General features: G+C 40.6%; 1 protein-coding gene across 1 annotated transcript in view; it reads right to left on the bottom strand.

Moving 5' to 3' along the window:
* The window catches only part of LOC109422055 (sushi, von Willebrand factor type A, EGF and pentraxin domain-containing protein 1), a 238,195-nt gene extending 217,446 nt beyond the window's left edge, over positions 1-20,749 (bottom strand). Inside the window, exon 1 of the mRNA XM_019696689.3 lies at positions 19,458-20,749. Coding sequence (XP_019552234.3) covers positions 19,458-19,722 — 265 coding nt within the window. The 5' untranslated portion in view covers positions 19,723-20,749. The remainder of the gene's footprint in view (positions 1-19,457) is intronic.
* Positions 20,750-22,443: the final 1,694 nt, after the last annotated feature.

The following is a 22,443-nucleotide window of genomic DNA, read 5'->3' as shown; positions in this document are numbered from 1 at the left end:
GTCTAACTGGGTACTCCACAACAACACCCATCACCACTGATCAGAAGTGGAGCTGTTGCCAGCAATATGGGAAATTGGTACTAGACTACAGAAGAGCATGCGAATTTACAGGCACTCATAGACGCGCAGTCAATTGGATATGTAACAACAGCAACGGTGCACTTCTGTTGTGATGAACTGGGGTTCCAGTTTAGTGCACTCTACTATAGCTCCACACTGCTGGCTGGTTGGCACCTTTCCGGGGCAAGTCAAGTGAAACCTAACACACACCTAATGGGGCTTAATAATCACCACCTGAATCCCCACTGGTGTAGGGAATAAGGATATGCGTTATGTCGCTGGAGAATCACGCGGAACTGTAAAAGAGTAAAGTTGTAACCAAGGCATGGGAAACGCTGACTCAATTATTGTATTTTCCTCACTCACTCCCAATTCTCATGTTTGACGTAGCGTTCCACAATTGCTGAAAGTTTTTGCAAATGGAGAATTCTGGATTTCTACTGTAGTGTAGACTTTGTGGTGGTTCCTGCAGATTCGACACTTATGGGTTCCGTAACTTTTTAACGACTACCTCTGAGATATCGCATACCCTTACTGTGTGAGCCAGCTTGCGCTTGTGCAAAGTGCACTTTGTGGGTCTCGGCAGTCATCGAAAATGAATAAAACATGGGCATTTGTGCGATCTTTTTTCGTTGTTTTCGACTCCACTGTGATGGTTGTGAATGGAGAATCATCGAGTCGCGAATTAGGTGTAAATTGGTTCATTTTTTGTGCGCGGTTTAGCCCAGAGTTCAAAATTATGTAAAACAAAATTGGAAGACGTTGTTGCTGGATTCGAAATGGGCTTCCAGTGTGCACCCAATGCAGGCCACAGTTTGCTACATCACCGTCGTCATCGTCAACCAGATCGATTGATTCTTGCTTTTGTTGCTGTGGTTGTAGTGGAACGACGATTGATTGAGGGTGCCTGGCGGTACTCTAATGGACCTGAGGTATTGCACGTCGTCGACTGGGTTGAATCGAAATGGCAAATATTGTGCAAGGGATAGCCTAGCCTCATATGGTCGACGGGCAATGGCTGGGCGGACAAACGGACGAACGATCGGATGTATATTGGTGTCGACACAGCGCCGGATCAGCCGACCAGCTGGCTGGCTGACTGACTGGTAACATTCGGGCCGAGGTTCATGTCGTTTTGCGAAATTTTTAGATATACTCTACAATGCATCGATCAACTCAGCACCTCTAGACGCCCTGTTGATGTTGCAGTTGCAGAAGTTCGCAGTCTGCGGTTGTGAAGTTGATGGCCGGAGAGGTCAGCTAAATCGATCGCTAAGACTGACGTGGAGCAGATGTTTGTTGAAGGTTGCCGGCTTCAACAGTTTCTTCAGATAGTAGAAACATAGAAAAAGTATTGATGAGTACAATCGGAAGTGGAAGTGCAAGATTTGAGTAATTGATATGTTAGCTCTTGAAATAAAATAAACATAACATTAGTTTTCAATTAGAATCAAGAAAATAGAAAGCGAGACATCGTCTCGCTTTCTAGTTGCTTGAGATTTGAAATCAGAGAATTATGAAACCTAACTGAAGCTTGCTGAAATGCTCTTTCAAATCAGTTGCGAAGGACGAATTTGAATATTACCCATTAATTTGAGTCTGTATTAGTAAGTTCACTTGAAACCTTCCACATCGTAGATCCGATAGATTGCTAGTTATCCAAGTACAAGTCGTGGTGAACCCAACCACCTTTCCAACCTCACCGAATCCCGTCGCCGCAAAGATCTTAAAACTCACCGTTCGAAACGGTTTTTTGGTCATTAGCGACAACATGTGAAAATGCGGAACCACTCGACCGTCTCCAGGGTCTCTTGATTACATTTGGTGAGAATTCATACATTTTCTACATTTGCAAGTATGTACTATATTGTCGCCACCGACCGACCGGCAAAGCAAAAGACATCATCTAGCCGACAAGGTACGAACCTCCCATTTCCAACCTTATTGCACGTCGAGGTCATTTTGTCCAAATTGTTGGACCGACAAAACCCTACTTCTCGCGGTGACATGTACCCACCATGTATGACAGAGCGTATAGTCCATCAAAACTTTTAGCAGCGCAGTAACGAATGTCGAAAACAATTATGCTCTTGGGACAATGGACACACCGAATGACCCTTTGACATGCAACGAGCTACTGTCATTTGTGGTCGTCGTCGTCGTCGTCGAATTCCAACTGTTGTTGCCGTTGCGCGGGATGGCGACACTTGTTTTGTGGTCATTTTCATAAACCAACATAATGTGCTGTTATAGGTCTTACAAGTAGGTAACTGTTTTCCATCACGTGTGATATTTCACAACTCAATTCTCGATGTTTCGTACCTAGGTACATATGGCACCGTTTCTCGAGTGTGGACAATAAACGGTAATTTCTTAAAAACAGAAACAGTAGGTTTCCGTGACACCTGTCGATGCAATCCTAAGAGTCAACCTCAACAACGGAACTCGTTGACATTAAAAGACATTATTTTGGTAGGAAATCACACGGTCAAATTTTTGTTTCGGTGGGTTCACATGAAACTTGTCGTCGCCATTAATAACACAGGCAGGGTGGAAATGCCACCAGCCAGCACAAATGACCGACCCCCCTGCTGTGGTTGGTTGACCTATCGCTGGGCTCTGGTGGAATACCGTAAACCGAAAGGAATTGATATTATGGACTTGAACATTTCGATGAATTGTTGTTGACGTCAGCGGTTTGACTATATAAGGATTCCTTTAAAAGTTCTCTCTCTGGGGTTCTTCAAGGAGTTTTTTCTGGACTTGGATTCCTTAAGAGGTTCTGTCTAGGATTCCTTCAAGAGCTTTTGCCAGGATTCCTCCACGAAGTACTCCCGGAATTCTCCCAGAGATTTTTTTCTGGATTTCTGTAGAAAATAATTCCGGAATTCCTCAAGGACTTCTTCTAGGATTACATCAGCAATTTTTCCTGAGATTTTTCTAGGAATTCCTTTCGTGGTTCTTCCATAAATTTATTATATGATCCCTCCAGGGCTCTAGGAATTTCTTCTGTGAATCCTCAGGGAGCTATATCTGCGACTTTTTTAGGGTTCCTTCAGATATTTCCTCCGGGATCCTTCCAGGATTCCTTCTGAGATGCCCTCTGGGACTTCAAAGGATTTCTTCCGATAGTTCTCAAGGAATACTGGAAATTCTCCAGGAATTCCATCCGAGATTCTCATAATAGCTTCTTTTGAAATGTTTTCAGGACGTTTTTCGACTTCCAAAAGATATGGAATCTCGGAACGAACTTTTGGAGAAAAACCAGAAGGAATTTGTTGGAGTATTAATCCCAAAAAAAACTCCTGGAGGAAGTCCTTAATTAACTCCTGGAGGTTTCCAGAAGTTCCAAGAGGAATCCTGGAAAAAGTTCCCGAAGGAGTTCCTGAAGAATTCAAAAAGCAATTCCTGACAGAAGTCCAGAACAAGGAATTCCGGAAGAAGTTTCCGAAAGAATCTTGGAAGTAGTTGCTGGAAGAATCCCTGAAAGAGTTCCCAGTGGAATTATCGTAGGAATCCTGGAAGGAATTTATGAAGCAATCCCAGAAGTAGTTCCTGAAAGTAACTCCTGGAAGAATTCTGGAGATGTTTTTGAAGGAATACTGAAAAAAAGTTATTGTAATATTCCTGGAATGATTTTAGAAAGAGTCCCTGAAAAAATCCCAGCAGGAAATCCGAAGGTAATGTCGCTTGAAATTTCTGGAAGGAATCCCGGAAGAAATCTACGTGAAATTTTTAAGAGTAAAACAAAATCTGGACATTCCATAAGAAACTATTAAGGGAATCTCGAAGATGGAATTCCTGGAGCTCCTTGAGAAATCCCAGAGAAAATCCTTTGAAGTCCTAGAAGAAATCTCTGGAGAAATCTGTTGGGGAAAATTGCTGGAGTAATCCTTGAAGGAATTCCTATAGGAATTTCACAATTAATTTCTAGAGAAATTTCCGGAAGAATTTTCAAGGAATCTAAGAGCTTCTAAAGTCATCTCAGAAGGTATTCTCTAAGAAATCCCAGAAAGTAGCTCGGGAGTACTTTCTGGAAGATCCCTGATCCTCTTGATGGAATCCGAGACGGAAGAAACTTCTGGAAGAATCTCATCTAAAACTCCCTGCAAATCCAAAAAGAAGCTCCTGGAGGAGTCATGGAACAAATTTGTGGAGAAATCGCGAAGGACCCACAGAACGAGTAGACGTTAGACATGCGGGAGAGCCTGCGTTTCCGAATCTGTGCAGATACCACCTAAAGCACCCATGGCCTGACAGAAAATGTGTAAAGTGAAAGTTCACCTCGTCATGGGGTCTGCTCATCCATTTAGACACGTTCTGTGTGTCCCTGGAGGAATCCCAATCTCTGCTATTTCAACATCGACGATGTTCTGGCAATCCGTCTTGCGCCTCCGAAGCACTCTTCGTCGTCTGCCACCACTAGCACTATATGGGCATCATTCCCGCTAGCACGCATACCGCGTCCTTTGAGACCGTAAGGTATGCGCTGACCACCGTAAGGCACATCAGCCTGTGGGTACTCTCGAGTCACTTCCCGTTTCGGTTGACCATTAGCGTATTCGACCATGCTGCGGCCCCATACCGTAGTATAGAGACCATAATACTGTCGAGACTAGCTTACGCTTGCTCGAGACCTTAGACCTCGAGACTGTTGCCGAGCTATCTGACATTATCTTTGACAATACCATTATCGTCATGCTTGTCCTTTTGCAGGCATATTCGACGTGGCTTCCGAATTTCAATTTATCGTCGATCATGACCCCCAATTGCTTCAGTGGATTCTGTCACTCCAAGTAACAATGAGTACTGAACAGTGAACAGTGAGAGTATTAGCTGAACATTGGCTGCTTAATGGTGGCAGTGGCTGAATACAATGACAGCTAAATACTGGTCTAAAGTATTGCTTGTTCAACCTCTTTAAGCAATATATAGTTAGCTGAATAACAAGTTGAATAGAATATTATTCATCTCTGTAACCAGCTTAGAAATGCTGAATTAATCATATGTTGTTCATCTCTTAATCAAATAAATTTTGACAGCTGACCCAAGCAGTTTTTTCACAGAGTCCACATAGCTTCTTCAGCCTCAATACAGCTTAAGTTCAACTTATGTTCTTGATTATTCAGATACAACAAGCATTGCTCTCGTTTTCGAGGATATGTATACATTTGTTTGTGTTGTTGGTAATAAGGTTAAAGGGTGGTACGGTCAAAATTTGGTCACACAATTTTTTTCATAACGTCAGACTGCGTACACTAAAACAGCTGATTTTTGGACCAGTAATGGTACATTATGTGTAGCTTATGCCATAAAATTTTCATCAAAATCCATTATGTATTGGCATAGGCGCCAACTTGTGACGTAGTTGGGGGGGGCGAAGCTCTCCAAAATTGAACAATATTCAACTTTTTCCAGCTCAATGCACTAGTTTTCACGTGAATATGCCTAAACTAGATGAACTGCGTCGATATTATTAGAATTTCATTGATTTTGAGAGGCCTTGCCCCCCCCCAACTACGTCACAAGTTGGCGCGTATGAGTATTGGTTGATATATAGATAAAACCAACGACCTGCCTTTTTAGAATTTTGTACAAAGGCGCTCCATAGTAAATCTTTGACATTTTAAGATCAGTAGAGCACACTTTTGGTTATAAAACTACTAATACTGCTCCGATTCATATGAAAATTTTACAGTATAATACTATTATACAAATATGATCTAAGTAAATTTTGAGCCATTATGTATGAACACTAGGGCAGTTCAGAATTTTAGCATGTCAAAAATTCAAAGCTCCCATATGTTCATTGCAATCCTTGGTGCAAAACTAGAGTCCTGTAAAATGTTCATTCATTTCGGTGGTGATTTAATGGTGGCCCAAAAGTGAAATAGATTTATATGGGAATTACTATGGAGAATTTTTAAAAAAGGTTCTCCGCGCTGTAGAGCAAAAACACATGGATGAAGTCATTGGGTCAAAGTCAAATTGAATTCTTCAGACCTCAATGATGATTGTTGCCAAAGACCGCAACATGTTTCGACTCACGAGACAGAAGTTATTAATCAATTATCGTCCATGCATGATTGAACAGAAGACCGCAGCTCGACCGACACGCTTGACACGCAATCATAGTATGCGTGTTACCTTCTTGCACATCTTGCAGGATATCGTCTATGAAGATGCACATGTGAGTGAGAATTTGTTTAATATCTTTTTTGCTGATTGTCGAAATAAGTTCCGGTCTTCGACAACGTTCATCATTGAGATCTGAAGAATTCAGTTCGGCTTTGACCTTATGACTTCATCCATGTGGTAATGCTCTACAGTGCGAAGAACCTTTTTCTAAAATTCTCCATAGTAATTCCCATAAAAACCTATTTTACTTTTGGGCCACCATTAAATCACCACCGAAATGACTGAAAATTTGTCAGGACTCTAGTTTTGCACCAAGGATTGCAATGAACATATGGGAGCTTCGAATTTTTGACATGTTTAAAGTCTGAACTGCCCTAATGAACACTTCCAAAGTTGTGGCTGTTTGAATATGAAAAAAAAACTGACAGGGTGCCACTTAAACAAATATAACTTTGAAACGGCAAAATCAAATTGAATGAAATTTTTACACAACATTTGAACATGCATTTTTTATATACAGAAAAAAAAATCATTGAATTCGGTTCAGTATTTCTGGCTCTATAAATAAAACAGTAAAAATGTGATCTTATTTTTGAAGCCTCTTTGTACAAAATTTTAAAATGGCAGATCTCAGGATTCAACAATATCTCCGCAAAAACCAAACCGATTGTGATGAAAATTTTATGGCATTAGTTACATATAATGCACCATTACTGGTCCAAAAATCGGCTATTTTGGTGTACGCAGTCCAATGTTATGAAAAAAAAAATGTTTGACCAAATTTTGACCGTACCACCCTTTATGAGGTGAGTAACTATAAACCAGGAGTTCCGAGTTCAATTCCCAGTTTTCCCATAGATTAGCTTATACATTTCGAAGCATCTCTTCTGTTAAAGGAAAGTCGCAAATGGTAAAAATAGATTAAAAGTTGTTTTTTTTTAATTTTTAACCAAATTCAATAAGTTTAATTGATTACTGACTAAGCGCATATTAAGCCTTTAATCAGCCTATCAATGAACCTCAAATCAGCTTAAGGCTGGATAAAATCAGATGTTTAGGGGCTGAATAATGGATTGTACATCTTGTGCTCAGCTTTTGTTTAAATGAAGGCTGCTTTGAAATGGCTCGAGAAACGATTATTCAGCCTCAAATTGTTACCTGGGACATTCGTTTGAAAACCATTCGCCAGAATCACAAACACCCGAATTCTAATGGCCCGAATAGACCATTCGCTCGAAAAGGCCATTCGCCCGAAAGTCATCCGCCGATGCCATGCAATTTCTTAGAACAAGTTCTTGTTCTGGATTGCCATGATAAAAGTTCAAGGACAGATGCATGGTGTACTTAGGGTCTGTTTCAATTGAAGAATTAAAATTAATTTTCACTTAAACTTGACAGTTCGATAATTATTTCCTTAGGAGAACTGTCAAGTTTATGTGTCGAACTGTCAAATTTTAGTAACAATTAATTTTAATTCGCCAATTGAAACAGACCCTTAGTATCCGACCAATCGCAAGAACAGCTGGACTAGCGCCAATAATAATCATATGAACTAAGTTTGAAAGAACGGCCTATATTTTGAAGAAGGCCTAATAGGACAGATTGGCGAAGTACCAGATTTGTAGTAATGAGCTGAATTTTAATATGGTGAGAAGGTCAATTCTCCGTTTCTGCGAAGAAATGGTGCAAAAAGCGTGGGTATTATGATTCCTTGCTTTTTCTGATGCTGTTTGAGCAAAACTTTGGGGCAACAGTGTTGTTGTTTTCTCCATTTCTTGCAACATAAACAACATAGTTATCCAAAGTTTTGCTCAAACAGCATCAAATAAGGCAAGGAATCATAATACCCAAGTTGTAAAAATATAGAATGTTAAGGTTCCCCGTAACAGAACAACTAAAACGAGCAGCCCATGATTAAAAGAAGAGCAAATTTCAGGTAAAAAAACATCAAATTGAATTTAATTTTCTTGAAGGTGAAACTATAAAGAAAAGCATTTTAACAAAAGAAGGGACAATTCCAAAAAATGTTTACACAGCTGATTATTATGGTTTTCGGGCGAATGGTCTTTTCGGGCGTTCGTTACATTCGGGCATTTTAAATTCGGGCGAATGGTTTTCGGGCGAATATGACGGAACCGCTTCAGTGAGCGCTTAGAGATGAGAAAAAAAAAAACAGGGGTTTGGGACCCTAGAAATGTCATAGTGAAAGAATTTTTGAAAAATATTGGACCGGACCTTCACAGTTTAAAACCGAAGTTTGTATATGGAGAACTTGGGGTGTTCAATTGATAAGTGCATTAGAACGCGCTGTGCATATATTTAGGCGTTAGACAATAACGAAACTAACTCAAATACCGAAAACGCCTAGAAATATGCACGGCACGTTACAATGCGCATATCAATTGAACACTCCAAGTTCTCCATACAAACTTCGGTTTTAAACTGTGAAGGTCCGGTCCAATATTTTTCAAAAATTCTTTTACTATGACACTTCTAGGGTCCCAAACCCCTGTTTTTTTTTCTCATCCCATAACACCAAATTTTGTAAAATTTTGTCGAGTAGTGTTATTGATACTTAGTAATTTCTTCATTGGTATAAGGAGGATTTTTCCGGGTGAAGCCTGTTGAATATACCTGAAGACATACTAAATTTCTATGCATTTACTTAGCAGAGGTGTGTTGCTTGAAGACAAGCTCAATTCAATTCCCTTTTTTGAGACATTCAACTGCATTTTGAATACATTTTTACAAGCATGCAAAATTAATGGAAATACTTTTAAAACGTTTCAGAAATATTTGTACGTTTCTGCAGAGCTCTCAAAAACTGGAATTTCTACAGAACTTCTTATGATAGTTTTCAAGAGGATCTCTTCGCTTTAGATAAAAAAAAGAAAATTGATTTACCGCCCGCAGATGCTGCTTCAGTATCGCCAGACCAGTTACACTCACACAACGTGCTCAGAAAACTGATAAACGTGAACAAACAAACGCAAATATGAGAACAAGCAAATATACACCGTGAACTGGAACTAGTTCCAGCTGTCAATATGGGCGTTCTAGAAACCGTGACATCTAGTTCACGGTGTACATTTCTTATTGTTGTTATCGTTGCTATGCATAGTTCCAGTTTGTTCCCGTTGCCGTGACTGGGAGTTCACGTATATAGGAACGGATTTTTTTGCGTGAAGGAACCAATGTGATAGCTGTTTGGGACGAACAGGCATCTTCAGTGTTGTTAGGAAATGTTTATTTTTGGCATATGGGTTCACGCATTGGTGCGTGGATGTCAGACGTAAAGTGATAGATTGTGTGAAGAATACTGTGAAGGGCATGGTTGTATAACTTGTAGGCGTCATATGATAGATATACACATACACTAAGCTGTGAAAGTTGGAAGGAAGGGAACCGGCTTTTTTTCCAGTCCGTTTCTGAGATGTGGCTTATGATTAAACCTTACTTGAAACTGCTCAACTTCCTCCAACTTGACGGTAGCAAATATAGCACCGTGCATGGACGACAGTCACTCACTCGATTATGTAGCTCCGATGGATAACGTCGACAACACACACGCCGAAAGTCGAACACAGGAAGGTGTGTTGCCAAAAAAAGAGACCACCACTACTTATTGGTCGTTGGTCGTCGCTTCTATGCGGTTCAAGGCCAGTAAACGAGCGTACGAATAAAACGAACAATAATACTGTGGGGCTTGCAGTGTATGCCTTTTCTGGGTGAGTCAGTGTTTTAAATTCGATCAATATTCAATGTTTAAATTTGGGGGTGATCGATTGAGAAAGGGTTCGGTACCGAAGTTGCGCAACTTCCGGGAAGGCTTATTCGGAACAATGTTTGGATTTTGAAGTTGCTTTGAAGAACCAATCATTGCTTATGCTTACAGAGAATAAAGCACATCATTAACACAAAATAAGTTCATTAGAATCAATAAAGTTGATCTTAATTATTTGCATTTAAAGTGAGCTAAATAACAAACATAAATATACAATACGCATTAGAGAGCCTCCCGTTTTACAATCGAAAACATTAAAATAAACTCACTTAATCACAAGTTTAAGCTCCATGTGCAGTCAATTAATTACGTTAATAGGGGTTGGGGGTTTCAGCAATCTTACGCGTCATACAAAAGATTGGTTTTCATACAAAGCCTCTTACAAACAGGGAAGGGAATGTCGAAAAATCGTGAAAATCAATCGAACAAAGCCGTTGAAAATTGAGAAAAATCTCTAAATCTCGATATTTTTGGTTCAAACTCGGAGGATTAACTTGTTATGTGATTTGAATCTAGAAGAGCACACGGAATTAAATGTTCAACAACCTAAAATAAACCGCACTCTAATGTGCATATCTGCTCATTTGTGTCCCTCTTCTGTTTTTTTGTCCCATTTCTGTATTCAGCGAGAAAATTTTAACATGATATTTTCAATTATATCATATCAATAATGCGCTTTGAGATTGTAAAATCTGCATTCGTTATCAATTAGGAAAAATATATTACCTCATTGCATGTCTAGAAACATTTGTGAATGGAAAAATTTAAAATATTAAAAATACACAGATAAAAATAATGAGATTTACACGTCATGTAAACTTCATTTTAGTCATGTAAACTTAGTGTTATGAAGGTTTACATGATATTTCATGTAAATTTGTGTTATAAGTCATGTAAACTCTCAGAGTCATGCTGAATTACATGACATATAATGGAAGTTTACATGATATTTCATGAACTTTACATGATATGTCATGTAAACTTCTATGACATCCCACGCTAAAATCATGTGCATCGTATGTCACAGAATGTTACACTCTTTTTTCGATCTGTGTACGTTTAAATTTCAATAGTTGTACTTCTCAATCGCACGCTGGTCAAAATCGACTTCAACCATTTGAAATACATTCAGAAAAGCATCATAACAATGTATTATTAACATCCATTTCCAAATAGCATACAACGATGTGATTTTTTTTCATTTTGGATACCTGCTTTAAAAATAGGAATATTAATTACAAAGTTGGAGTTCGTGCGTTTCAGTTGCCACGTGAATACCTAAAGTACCACCTTAGTGTATGAGCTGAAAAATCATGAAGCGAACTTCTTAGAATATCGCAGCGCCCACAATTAGCGAATTCAATGGCTAATAGATGACTGCTTGATGATTATGGGAGACGGTTGATTGAGCGAGCGAAAACACGAGGAGCCAAAGCTGCGGCCCATCAACGCTATTTGATTCCATACTACGTCAGCCCTGGGCAATTATCCAAAAATATTTTTAGGAAAGCCTACATTTGTAACTTCCCGAAACTGTTTTTTTTTCATAGGTTTCGCCACAATTTATCGGAGAAGTTTTACCAACCAACAAATTCTACCATCTGCCAGCTTTTCCTAAATTTATTAAAGTAAACTTTCAAAAAATCGTTACTGAAACCGATAATGAAAGATTACGAACTGATTCAACGGCAATGACTTTTAGCGCGAAACAATGGACAAGAATTGGAACTTGGAGTGTATTAACCCTAGCCCAGCAGGGTAAACTGGCACAACTAGCCAATGAGGCATGCCGTATTGAGATCCTAGGACTGAGCGAATTCCGTTGGCCGAACTTTGGAGAACACAGATTGGCGTCGGGCCAAATTCGGCTATACTCTGGCCTACGAGGTGAACACGCTCCTCGCCACCGTGGAGTTGGTTTCCTGCTCAGCGCTCACGCCCACGCTGCGCTCATGAAGTGGGAACCTATTAATGAGAGGATAATTGTAGCTAGATTCAGAATACGGGTTCGAAACCTTACTATGATCCAATGTTACGCGCCAACCGATGCTGCCAAATTGCAAGACAAAGAGAACTTTTACAGTGAACTGAATGCTGTCGTGGACAAGATTCCAAAAGGTGATATCAAGATCCCCATGGGCGACTTCAACGCGAAGGTTGGTTCCGACAACTCGGACTATGAGCACGTCATGGGACGCCATCGTCTCGGAGAAATGAGCGAAAACGGAGAGCTGTTTGCAGAGTTTTGTGGCAACAATGACATGGTGATTGGGGGATCGCTCTTTCCTCATCAACCAGTGCACAAAGTGCCTTGTGTTTCCCGTGATGGCGTCACGGAAAATGAAATCGACCACATCTACAGCAGCCGAAAATGGAGACGGAGCCTTCTTGATGTGCGGAACAAACGTAGCGCCGACATTGCGTCCGACCATCATCTCCTAATCGGCGAGATCCGACTGCGCATTGCCAGGATCCAGCGACAGGAGGAGAAAATCGGGCGCCGGTTCAATACACGCCGACTGGAAGACGGAGCGGTGAAAAGGTCCTTCGTTGTAGGAGCTGGGGAACCGTGCTGCGGATATTCTGGAAGGTGGAGACGTAGAAGATCAATGGAGCGCCATCAAGAACGCTTTCATCGCCACCGGCGAGAATAATTTGGGTGAGCTACGCACCCGAAGAAAGCAGTGGATCACAGATGATACTTGGAGGAAGATAGAGGAGCGAAGGAACTCCAAAGCCGCGATAGAGCGAACGAAAACTCGAGGAGCCAAAGCCGAAGCCCGTCAGCGCTATTTAGCTCTCGAGAAGGAAGTAAAACGCTCATGTAGACGGGACAAAAGAGCGTGGGCGGACTCCCTAGCCGAGGAAGGCGAGAAAGCCGCAAACATCGGCGACATCCGTCAACTCTACGATGTTTCACGGCGCCTTAGTGGGACCAAGATGAATGCTTCGATGCCCGTGAAAGACACGTCTGGACAGTTACTGACCAACCCGGCTGACCAGTGTAAACGCTGGTTCGATCACTATGGAAACCTTTTTCAAGTGTCGGTCACGCCATCAACACCTCAGCATGATCCGCCAGGGGTTCGACGCATTACCCGTGTCAACACCGAAGGAAGCTCCATCAGTGCAGGATATATATCTATAGAAACAGCCATCCGTAGCATGAAATCGAACAGGGCCCCAGGGGTCGATCACATATCAACTGAGATGCTCAAAGCTAACCCCGTAGTATCCGCACAACTACTGCATCAATTATTCTGCAACATATGGGAAACCGCGACATTATAGGCCGACTGGATGCAAGGCGTCTTAGTAAAGGTATAAAAAAATGGTGACTTGAACGTATGCGATAACTGGCGGGGCATCTGTTACTGTGTATCGTTCTCAAGGTCATCTGCAAAGTGATGCTAAACCGGCTACAGGAGAAGATTGGTGCAACTCTCCGACGGCAGCAAGCAGGATTCCACGCCGCACGTTCTCACCTGGTTTTCATTGATTACGAAAAAGCTTTCGATCGTCTCAACCACGAGAACATGTGGAAAGCCCTCAGGCGCAAGGGTCTCCCAGAGAAAATCATCGGCCTCATTGAAGCACAGTACAGGGCATTTTCATGCAGGGTACTGCACAACGGTGGTTTGTCCGATCTCATCCGGGTCGTTGCTGGAGTGAGGCAAGAATGTATACTATCACCGCTACTGTTCCTCATCGTAATTGACTAGATCCTGGTAAGTGCGGTTGACCGTGAACTAAATCGTGGATTGCTGTGGCAGCCCATTACCATGGAGCAGCTAAATGACTTCAAACTGGCTGATGATGTTGCTCTTCTAGCCCAACGGCGCTCTGATATGCAGAGCAAGCTCGATGATCTTGCCAATAGCGGCAGGTCTTACTATCAACGTCAACAAGACCAAATCGTTAGATGTAAACACGGTCACCCCTTCCATCTTTACGGTAGCAGTAGAGAATGTTGAAAGCTTCCAATACCTTGATAGCGAAAATGGCGGCCGTTGGTGGCACCAAGATCGACAAAGGTGCTCGGATCAAGAAGGCGAGGGCTGCTTTTGCGAGTTTAAGAAATGTATGGAAAACCAACCAGATTAGTCGACGCACCAAAATCCGAATTTTTAACTCGAACGTGAAACCTGTGCTGCTATACGCCAGTGAAACCTGGTGTGTATCAGCGGAGAACACTCAACGGCTGCAGGTCTTCATCAATAGATGCCTGCGGTATATAATTCGTGTATGGTGGCCTCACAATTGGATCTCCAACGTCGAGCTCCATCGTCGATGTCATCAAAAGCCGATAGCGACAGAAATTCGGGAGCGAAAGTGGAGGTGGGTCGGCCACACTATACGCAGGGGCGGTAACGAAATCTGCAAACAAGCGTTAAACTGGAACCCAGCAGGACATCGCAGCAAATGCAGACCCAGAGGCTCATGGCGGCGCAGCCTCAATAACCAAATCAAGCAAGTCGACAGAAATTTGACCTGGTCACAGATCAAGGCGATGGCTGGCAATCGCCCAGGATGGAAATCCTTTAATTTCCCCCCTGCACCACCGTGGGTGCCTAGGACTGAAAGTAAGTAAGTAAGAAGATCGTGGGTTCAATCTCTAGATTGTATATTTTTTTTAGTTCAATCATACCAATCATCATATTATTTTTTGTTTAATCATACCCACCACCGTGGATGCCCCGGACTAAAAGTAAGTATACCAGAATCAGAATTATCATATCAGAAACAGAAATGTACTGAAAATACTGTTGCCTTTCTTTTTAAATTCCACAGCATAGTGTCAATCCCTCATATAACGCTCACAAGTTATGCACCCAACCAAACTATGCCGAATCATCTTCAGAGTGATCAGCACACAATCAACCACCTTACGCCTGGCATCTACGCACCAATGCGTGAACCTTCTGCCAAAACAATTTTTTGTAATATCATTTCGCAATTCACATATGACGATTTTCGCACCAACTCGTCTTCGGGGTTGGCAGCACCCCCTCAGAAAGTTATGAAATTTTGTAGGTTTCAAGACTTTACCTTTTCAAGCAACTTTGCGTATTTTGTTTTTTTTTTCAAAATTAACCTAGACTAACATTTAAAAAGAGTCAAAGTTTTTTAACCGTTTTTTTCACAAAAAATAACTCGAATATGATAAGATGTACAAAAAAGTGATGTATGGGTGACATTTAGAAAATTGTCCAAGCTTTCATGAAAAAATATTTTAAAAATTCTAAATACATTTTTTCACGCTAAAAAATATATTTTTAAAATTAAAAGTCAATTTACAGAAAATGCCCACTTTTTATGTTTTGAAATTTTTTTCCAAGAAAGTCAATATTGTTGCCTAACTTTCCTCCATACATCACAAGATGGGCACTTTTAAGGAAAAAAAGTTTTTCTAACAAAAACTTTTTCATGTTAGTTTTTTTTAGCGTGTTGCGCATTAGCCGTTTTTTTCACAAAAAAATATAACTCGAATATGATAAGTTGTACAAAAAAGTGATGTATGGGGGACTTTTAGGGAATTGTCCAAGCTTTCAAGAAAACATATTTAAAAAATATAAAAAAAATGTTTTACACGCTAAACAATATCTTTTCAAAATTAAAAGTCAATTTACAGAAAAAGCCCACTTTTTTATGCTTTGAATTTTTTTTTCCCAAGAAAGACAATATAGTTGCCTAACTTTCCTCCATACATCACAAGATGGGCACTTTTAAGGAAAAAAAATTTTCTAAAAAAAACTTTTTCATTTTATTTTTCTTTTTGCGTGTTGTGCATTAACTCGTACAGTAATGTATCCAGAATCCTAATGACAATCCATTAAAACTTAATGAGCTCAACAACTTTTTTAATATCTTAACGTGCTTGACATTGAAAACGTGCTTGATATTGGAAAGGGCTCAAGACAAATTTGCTTTTAGGGTTCTATATCAATGAAAACGCTTGTGTATTGATGAAATATGTACATATGTATATGTGTATTCAATTATTTTCTTTTCTACAATATATACATCCTTCTTTTATACATTCTATTGTAACGTTTTTTGAATATTAGATCTTTAGTCAATCTGAAACAAAGTAAACTTTTTTGGATTATCTTTTGAATTCGAAAACTTCTTCACTTCAATTTGATTTTCAGAAATTGGCACAAATGAATGAAATTTTTGTGTACCAGGTATTGTTTTTACGTGACTGTATGTGTATAGTTCTTCAAGTTCATCCGTCATTTTTGCATATTGTTCATTTGAAATAAAGCAGAAATTCAATTTTGTTTTATGTATATCTGACTATTTAACTGTCCAGTCATACAGTTCTCGAGGAGTTGTGATTGTGTTTCCATAATCTCGAGCAAGACTTGCTCGTTTTGCCATTCGCTTGAGAGTACCTCCAATAGCGTCACATGGGCCTTTGCCATGTGAAGTTGCGAAGAAGTGCCATTCTGTTTCCAATCCATAATTGGACCGAAAACTGCACAAACTGGCAATTTTTTTTTGTTCTTATAATGAGCTGCTGCTCCATCTGACATGAAAGTAATTTTTGAGAAATCAATCGATTGTTTAATGAAATCCAGCAGTTTTGATATAAATAACTGAACTGCTGTTGTATCGTGTGTAAGTACTTCAGATATTATTATAAAGCTGAAGTTTTCCAACTTATTTTCTTTTCTGTAGTACACTTCAAAGGGGTGAATGGTAGCTTGAGAATTATTCCAATGGTAACCTTGAGCTGAATTTTGAATGATAAATGAATAATTTTCTGAAAAGTCACAAATTGTTAATACTTCACCCTGTTTAAGAGATTCTTTTTTATCCCGCAGAAATGAGGATTATTCTTTATAAATGAAATCATGAGTTATAAGCTTATCAACTTTTTCTACAAAATACGGAACAAACTCGTCTATAGTCTTAGTAATGTTTCCAAATTGCATCGATCAGTGGTTAGCCATTGTTGAAATAAAACCGATTCTTTATCATTCGCTTCTAATAATGATGTTAGTTCACTGGTTCTAGGCACACAATAATACAATTTCAGCAAACAGAATGCTGTTTTAAGCATTCAGATATCAAAACAAGCTGAGAAACAGGTTCTATTCCAGTTGGGATGTAACGCCAAGAAAAAGAAGGCACCCAATCAAACAAAGTTGTAATGCCCATTGAGTGTTATTAAATGGGTATAAGGATTCTTGATACATCCTGTACGAGTTAATGCGCAACACGCTAAAAAAAAAATAACATGAAAAAGTTTTTGTTAGAAAAACTTTATTTCCTTAAAAGTTCCCATCTTATGATGTATGGAGGAAAGTTAGGCAACAATATTGACTTTCTTGGAAAAAAAATTTCAAAACATAAAAAAGTGGGCATTTTCTGTAAATTGACTTTTAATTTTAAAAATATATTTTTTAGCGTGTAAAAATGTATTTAGAATTTTTAAAATATTTTTTTCATGAAAGCTTGGACAATTCTCTAAAAGTCCCCCATACAACACTTTTCTATAGGTCTTGTCATTTTTGAGTTACATCGATTTTTAAAAATTTTTCGAAAAAAAGTTAGGCCCTCTTCAAATGTTACTCTTGAAAATTTTCGAAAATTTAAGTATGCAAAGTTGCTTATAAAAACCTAGTCTTTATGCCCACCAAGTTTCATTCGATTCTGAGAGGGTGTTGCCAACCACTGGTCGAGTTGGCGCGAAATTCGTCATATACTTGTTCAGACGCAGAGGACTGAATGGTCTGCAGTAAAAAAATATTTTGCAATCTGACGTAGCAGACGCTATTGTCGCTTGAAAATAGAAGATCACCAACATCCATACACTAAAGATCCCTGTTAGTCACCACAGCTGTCTTATTGGTTCGTTGTGTGAGTGTAGCTGATCTGAACTTAAAGGCGAATTGGTTCTTTTTGGGAGGTTCTGAATGCTTCCATAAAATATGAATTATTTTAATCTGGTTTCATTCTGGTTCTAATGACTATTTTTAATGTATTCTATTTGGATATGTTTCTTAGAGTGATTTTCCATCAAGAAGTTAGATATAGAAGGGGTGAATGGTTTTGCCTTCATGTTGAAAAAGAAAGAAACAACACAAGTCATCAGAATATTCAATAGAACCTGCGGAAGTAAACATCTGGTGCAAAAAATGCTCCATATTGCTTAGACACACTTGAATGCTCAAATGTGGTTCACTTCACGCTTGACACGGGCGTTGACCTGCATGAAGGATTCGTGCTAAGAAATCGTGACTCTCACATTTGGCGATTATTTGCTCCATTGCACTATTCGCCAATTTAGGGGGAATCCCACCACCACATCGGGAATAGAACTATCAGAACAACTGAAAAACATCCAATTGACGTGTGCGCAAAATTCAACGCATACGGTCTAATTTTGAAACGGATTTTGATGCTTTATTTTGTGTGGTTCACGATTGATTGAAATGCAAATCACCACCGGGGTAGAACGCCGACATACCGGGTCCGGTCGTTCTAGATAGCTTTCAAAAAACATACACTGCTGCTGCTGCAGTCAGCTGCCGCCATAAAACCTCAGTATAAAGTTCACAAAAAAACTAGTCGTCGCCATCAGACCGGTCTCTGGTGGTCGCCCCCTATTGACTTTACGCGATTTTAGGTGCAATCGGTGCAAAATGCGACGTTTTTGTGGAACGACTCACCATTCTTCGGAACTATTCAATGCAATTAATGAACATTTGTAATGTTCCAATTCACGCAAGCCTTAAGCTTGTGTTGAAGATGTCATTCGATAGCCTACATACAGCTGTTATAAAGTTATCAAGAAAGGCGATGTGCTTACGTTCTCAATATCTCCGTAAAGCTTAGTTTCTTGTTGCCAAGTAGAGCGCTCAAGTAAAATTCCACCTTTTTCTGCAAGTAATTTTGACAACTGATCCAGTATGGGGAGAAACGTCACTTTTCCTTACGGAATAATAGCGCGGCCTATTTTTCCGCAAGGAAAAGTGACAGCTCCATTTGATTCGCACGGGAGGCGTTACGAGTGTTACACTTTTTTCCTTACTTGCCATCTGCGAACTGCACAAGTAATTTTGAAGCGGAATCATTACTTGACCATTACTTGTCCTATCTTTTTGCACAGTACGCACGAGGTGGAAACTAGCCATAACAGTCGAATGCATGTGAACTTTCAGATACTAGAACACTACAAATGCACTTCAATTCTAATGAGTGGCAGAGCAATAACGTCAAATAGGAAGCCGTGAAAAAAGCTGTACCCAAAACATAAAAAGCAGCCATTATAGTGTAGGTAACTAGGAATAAGATTCTGATATGTTTTGAGGCAAAAAGGGATCCATTCCTCAGAGGGCGCATTTCATATCATATTTCCCTACCTCTCAATACAGCGATATTATGCCGCCACCATCGTTGAGGAGGTAAATGGTAAATAGAGTTGCCTCCATTCAGCCCAACAAGCTTAGCCGCCGAAACTCACCTTGACAATTCACACCGGCCCAGTTGCTCACGATCGTCGCAGCAGCCACCACAACCGTCACCGCCAAAACGTTGCTGGACAAATTCCAGCACCGGCGTCGTCGACGAGTTTGTGGCGGTTCGTGTTGTTGTGCAGCTGATCCGCCTTCGCCTCCTTCTCGTCCTCCACCACCACCACCACCACCACCACCACCACCATCATCACGGTGGTTCCTTCTACGGCGGCGTCGCCTTTCCAAGTGCTCCAGATGATGATCTCTCATCATCTCTTTTCTTTCCGGCTGTCGGTAGTTGTCACCGTCGTACGAAACTCCGCGTAGATCGCAAACAAGCAACCAACAACTCGACTCGACTCGCTTGAAACCTGATCCACCGAAAAAGGTGCACTTGCCGACGACGAACTGGGTCGGTGCTAGATTAGAAGAAACAACAACACATTCGGATCGGTCGAGACCACGGCAAGTGAAGGGGAACTTCACTGTCACTCGTGTGTTTCACAATTACGGACCACTACACTGACTCTCCGAGAAAGAGATCGAACACGATCGTTCGCACACTCCGCAGGCACTTGATTATCACTTTCGAAAAACTTTTAATTTGATTTTGCCCCAATTATCAGCTTCCTGAATCTAAGCTCACCTCCACACTACTGGCGACAGTTGTCAACGGGCCACGTAAATTGCACAAACTCGATCGTATTTACTTATCCGTTTAGCACATACACACGGCTCCGCAGCACTCGATCGCGTCTTGGCCGCCTTCTGTGGGACACTTTTACTCCTTTCTATTTTATTTTCGAATTGTGCAGCGGCGGTGGACTTTTCTTCCAACCATCAGGTTCGTCGTCGTAGCCGCCTGTTCAAGTCTCCGCGCACGTAGCCGCGGAGAAACTGGTTCCAGCGCGATCGCGATCGCGATCCACCCGCTCCAAACGTCTTCCTGGTTCGCCTTGATGCCCGCTTGTTGTTGAGTTCGAGTAGAACTGGGCCACCCTCTGCGCGAATTCCTAGAGATCCAAGAACTCGACCCGCACAGCCCCCAGAGCTGTGAACGACGACGACGCGATCACGCTTCCAAGGGGGGAAATGTCACCCACTAACACTACCGAGCAGAGATAATCGCTCACACTATTGACTTCAACGGCAAACAAGAGACCACGAACGATTAAGCTTCTGAGAGGATAATCACGTGTAGGCCGCAAGAAGGCACCCTTCAAGAACCCGAATTAAGAACGTACGGATGCGAACGCGCGCGATCACTAGCAAACGTCTACACCGAACGGAGGTCACACACGAACTGATCGCGCAAGAGGGTGATCGCGACGGTGACGACGTCGGCGTCTGTCTGGCGTCGGTTGCCATTCACTTTTGCTTTTTTTGTGTGATCGCTTCGCATCACGAGGCACGCGCGGCGGCGGTGTGTGAAGCGAACAGCGGTGACGACGACGATGGCGAGGCGTCGAAACGAGAAACCGCGAAGTTGGAGCGTCGGTCGGCGTAAAAAGTTGTTGGAGCCGATTGGGGCCTGGTTGGTGTTTTGACCATAACAACGTGGTGTTGGGGTTGTTTTGGAGTCGCCAAATTTGAATTTCATAGCGATCGATCGGTGCAGGGGGGGGTTCGAGTCTAGGATTTGATCGTAAATTTCGATTACTGTGGGTTGCGAGTTAATAAAAACAAGCCTAATATTATTTACCAAGACCAAAACAGTGCACAGTGGGAAAAAAACAGTGCAAACCTACACTAAATTCTGTATCTCACGAACGCATCCGGCTTTTTTAATGAACAAAACGGTTTTAGGCGTAAAATTGTCTGGAGAATCGAATGGAAGTGTTAAAACAGACCGCACGGATCATTATCTTGCTCATTTTGCCCTAATTCCCCAATTTTTATTTAGAATCATATGCAACTAGCTCTAAAACAATTATGAAACATGAATGCGGTTTGCCTTGAAGGACTTTTGTGCAGGATTAAGATGTGGAGAATCGATTTGAAGGGATTGCAGTGACCACATGAATGTATTTATGCTTATTTTACCCTAATTCCCCTCATATATAGAGTTTTGTATGAAATTAGCTCCATAACTCGCAAGGAAATTATGAGTGGTATGCTAAGAAGGCTCTCTTTAGTGAATTATGATACAAGGAATTGATGAGAAGTGATTGCAGTGACCGCGCGAATGTAATTATGCCTATTATACCCTAATTCCCCACATATATTGAGTTTTGTATGAAATTAGCTCCTTACTCGCAAGAAAATTATGAGTGGTATACGAAGAAGGCTTTCTTTAGTGGATTAGGATACAGGGAATCGACCGCGTGAATGTATTTATGCTTATTTTACCCTAATTCCCACATATATTGAGTTTTGTATGAAATTAGCTCCATAACTCGCAAGGAAATTATGAGTGGTATGTTAAGAAGGCTTTTTTAGTGGATTATAATATAAGGAATCGATTAGAAATGGTTGCAGTGACCGCGTGAATGTATTTATGCTCATTATACCCTAATTCCCCACATAAATTGTGTTTTGTATGAAATTAGCTTCATAACACACAAGGAAATTATAATTGGTATGCTAAGCAAGGTTTCTTTAGTGGATTATGATACAAAGAATCGATGAGAAGTGATTGCAGTGACCGCGCTAATGTAATTATGATGATTTTACCCTAATTCTCCATGTTCATTGAGTTTTGTATGAAATTAGCTCATTAACTTGCAAAGAAATTATGAGTGGTATGCTGAGAAGGCTTGCTTTAATGGATGATGATACAAGGAATCGATGAGAAGTGATTGCAGTGACCGCGTGAATGTTATTATGCTCATTTTACCCTAATTCTCCACATATATTGAGTTTTGTATGAAATTAGTTCTGTAACTCACGGTGGTATGCTAAGAAGGGTTTCTTTAGTGGATGATGATATCGATAAGAAGTGATTTCAGTAACTGCTCGAATGTAATTATGCTCATTTTACCCCAATTCCCCACA

This window comes from Aedes albopictus, chromosome 1 (genome assembly GCF_035046485.1).
Source record: "Aedes albopictus strain Foshan chromosome 1, AalbF5, whole genome shotgun sequence".
Taxonomy (NCBI): domain Eukaryota; kingdom Metazoa; phylum Arthropoda; class Insecta; order Diptera; family Culicidae; genus Aedes; species Aedes albopictus.
This window is presented reverse-complemented; position numbering and strand designations above follow the sequence as displayed.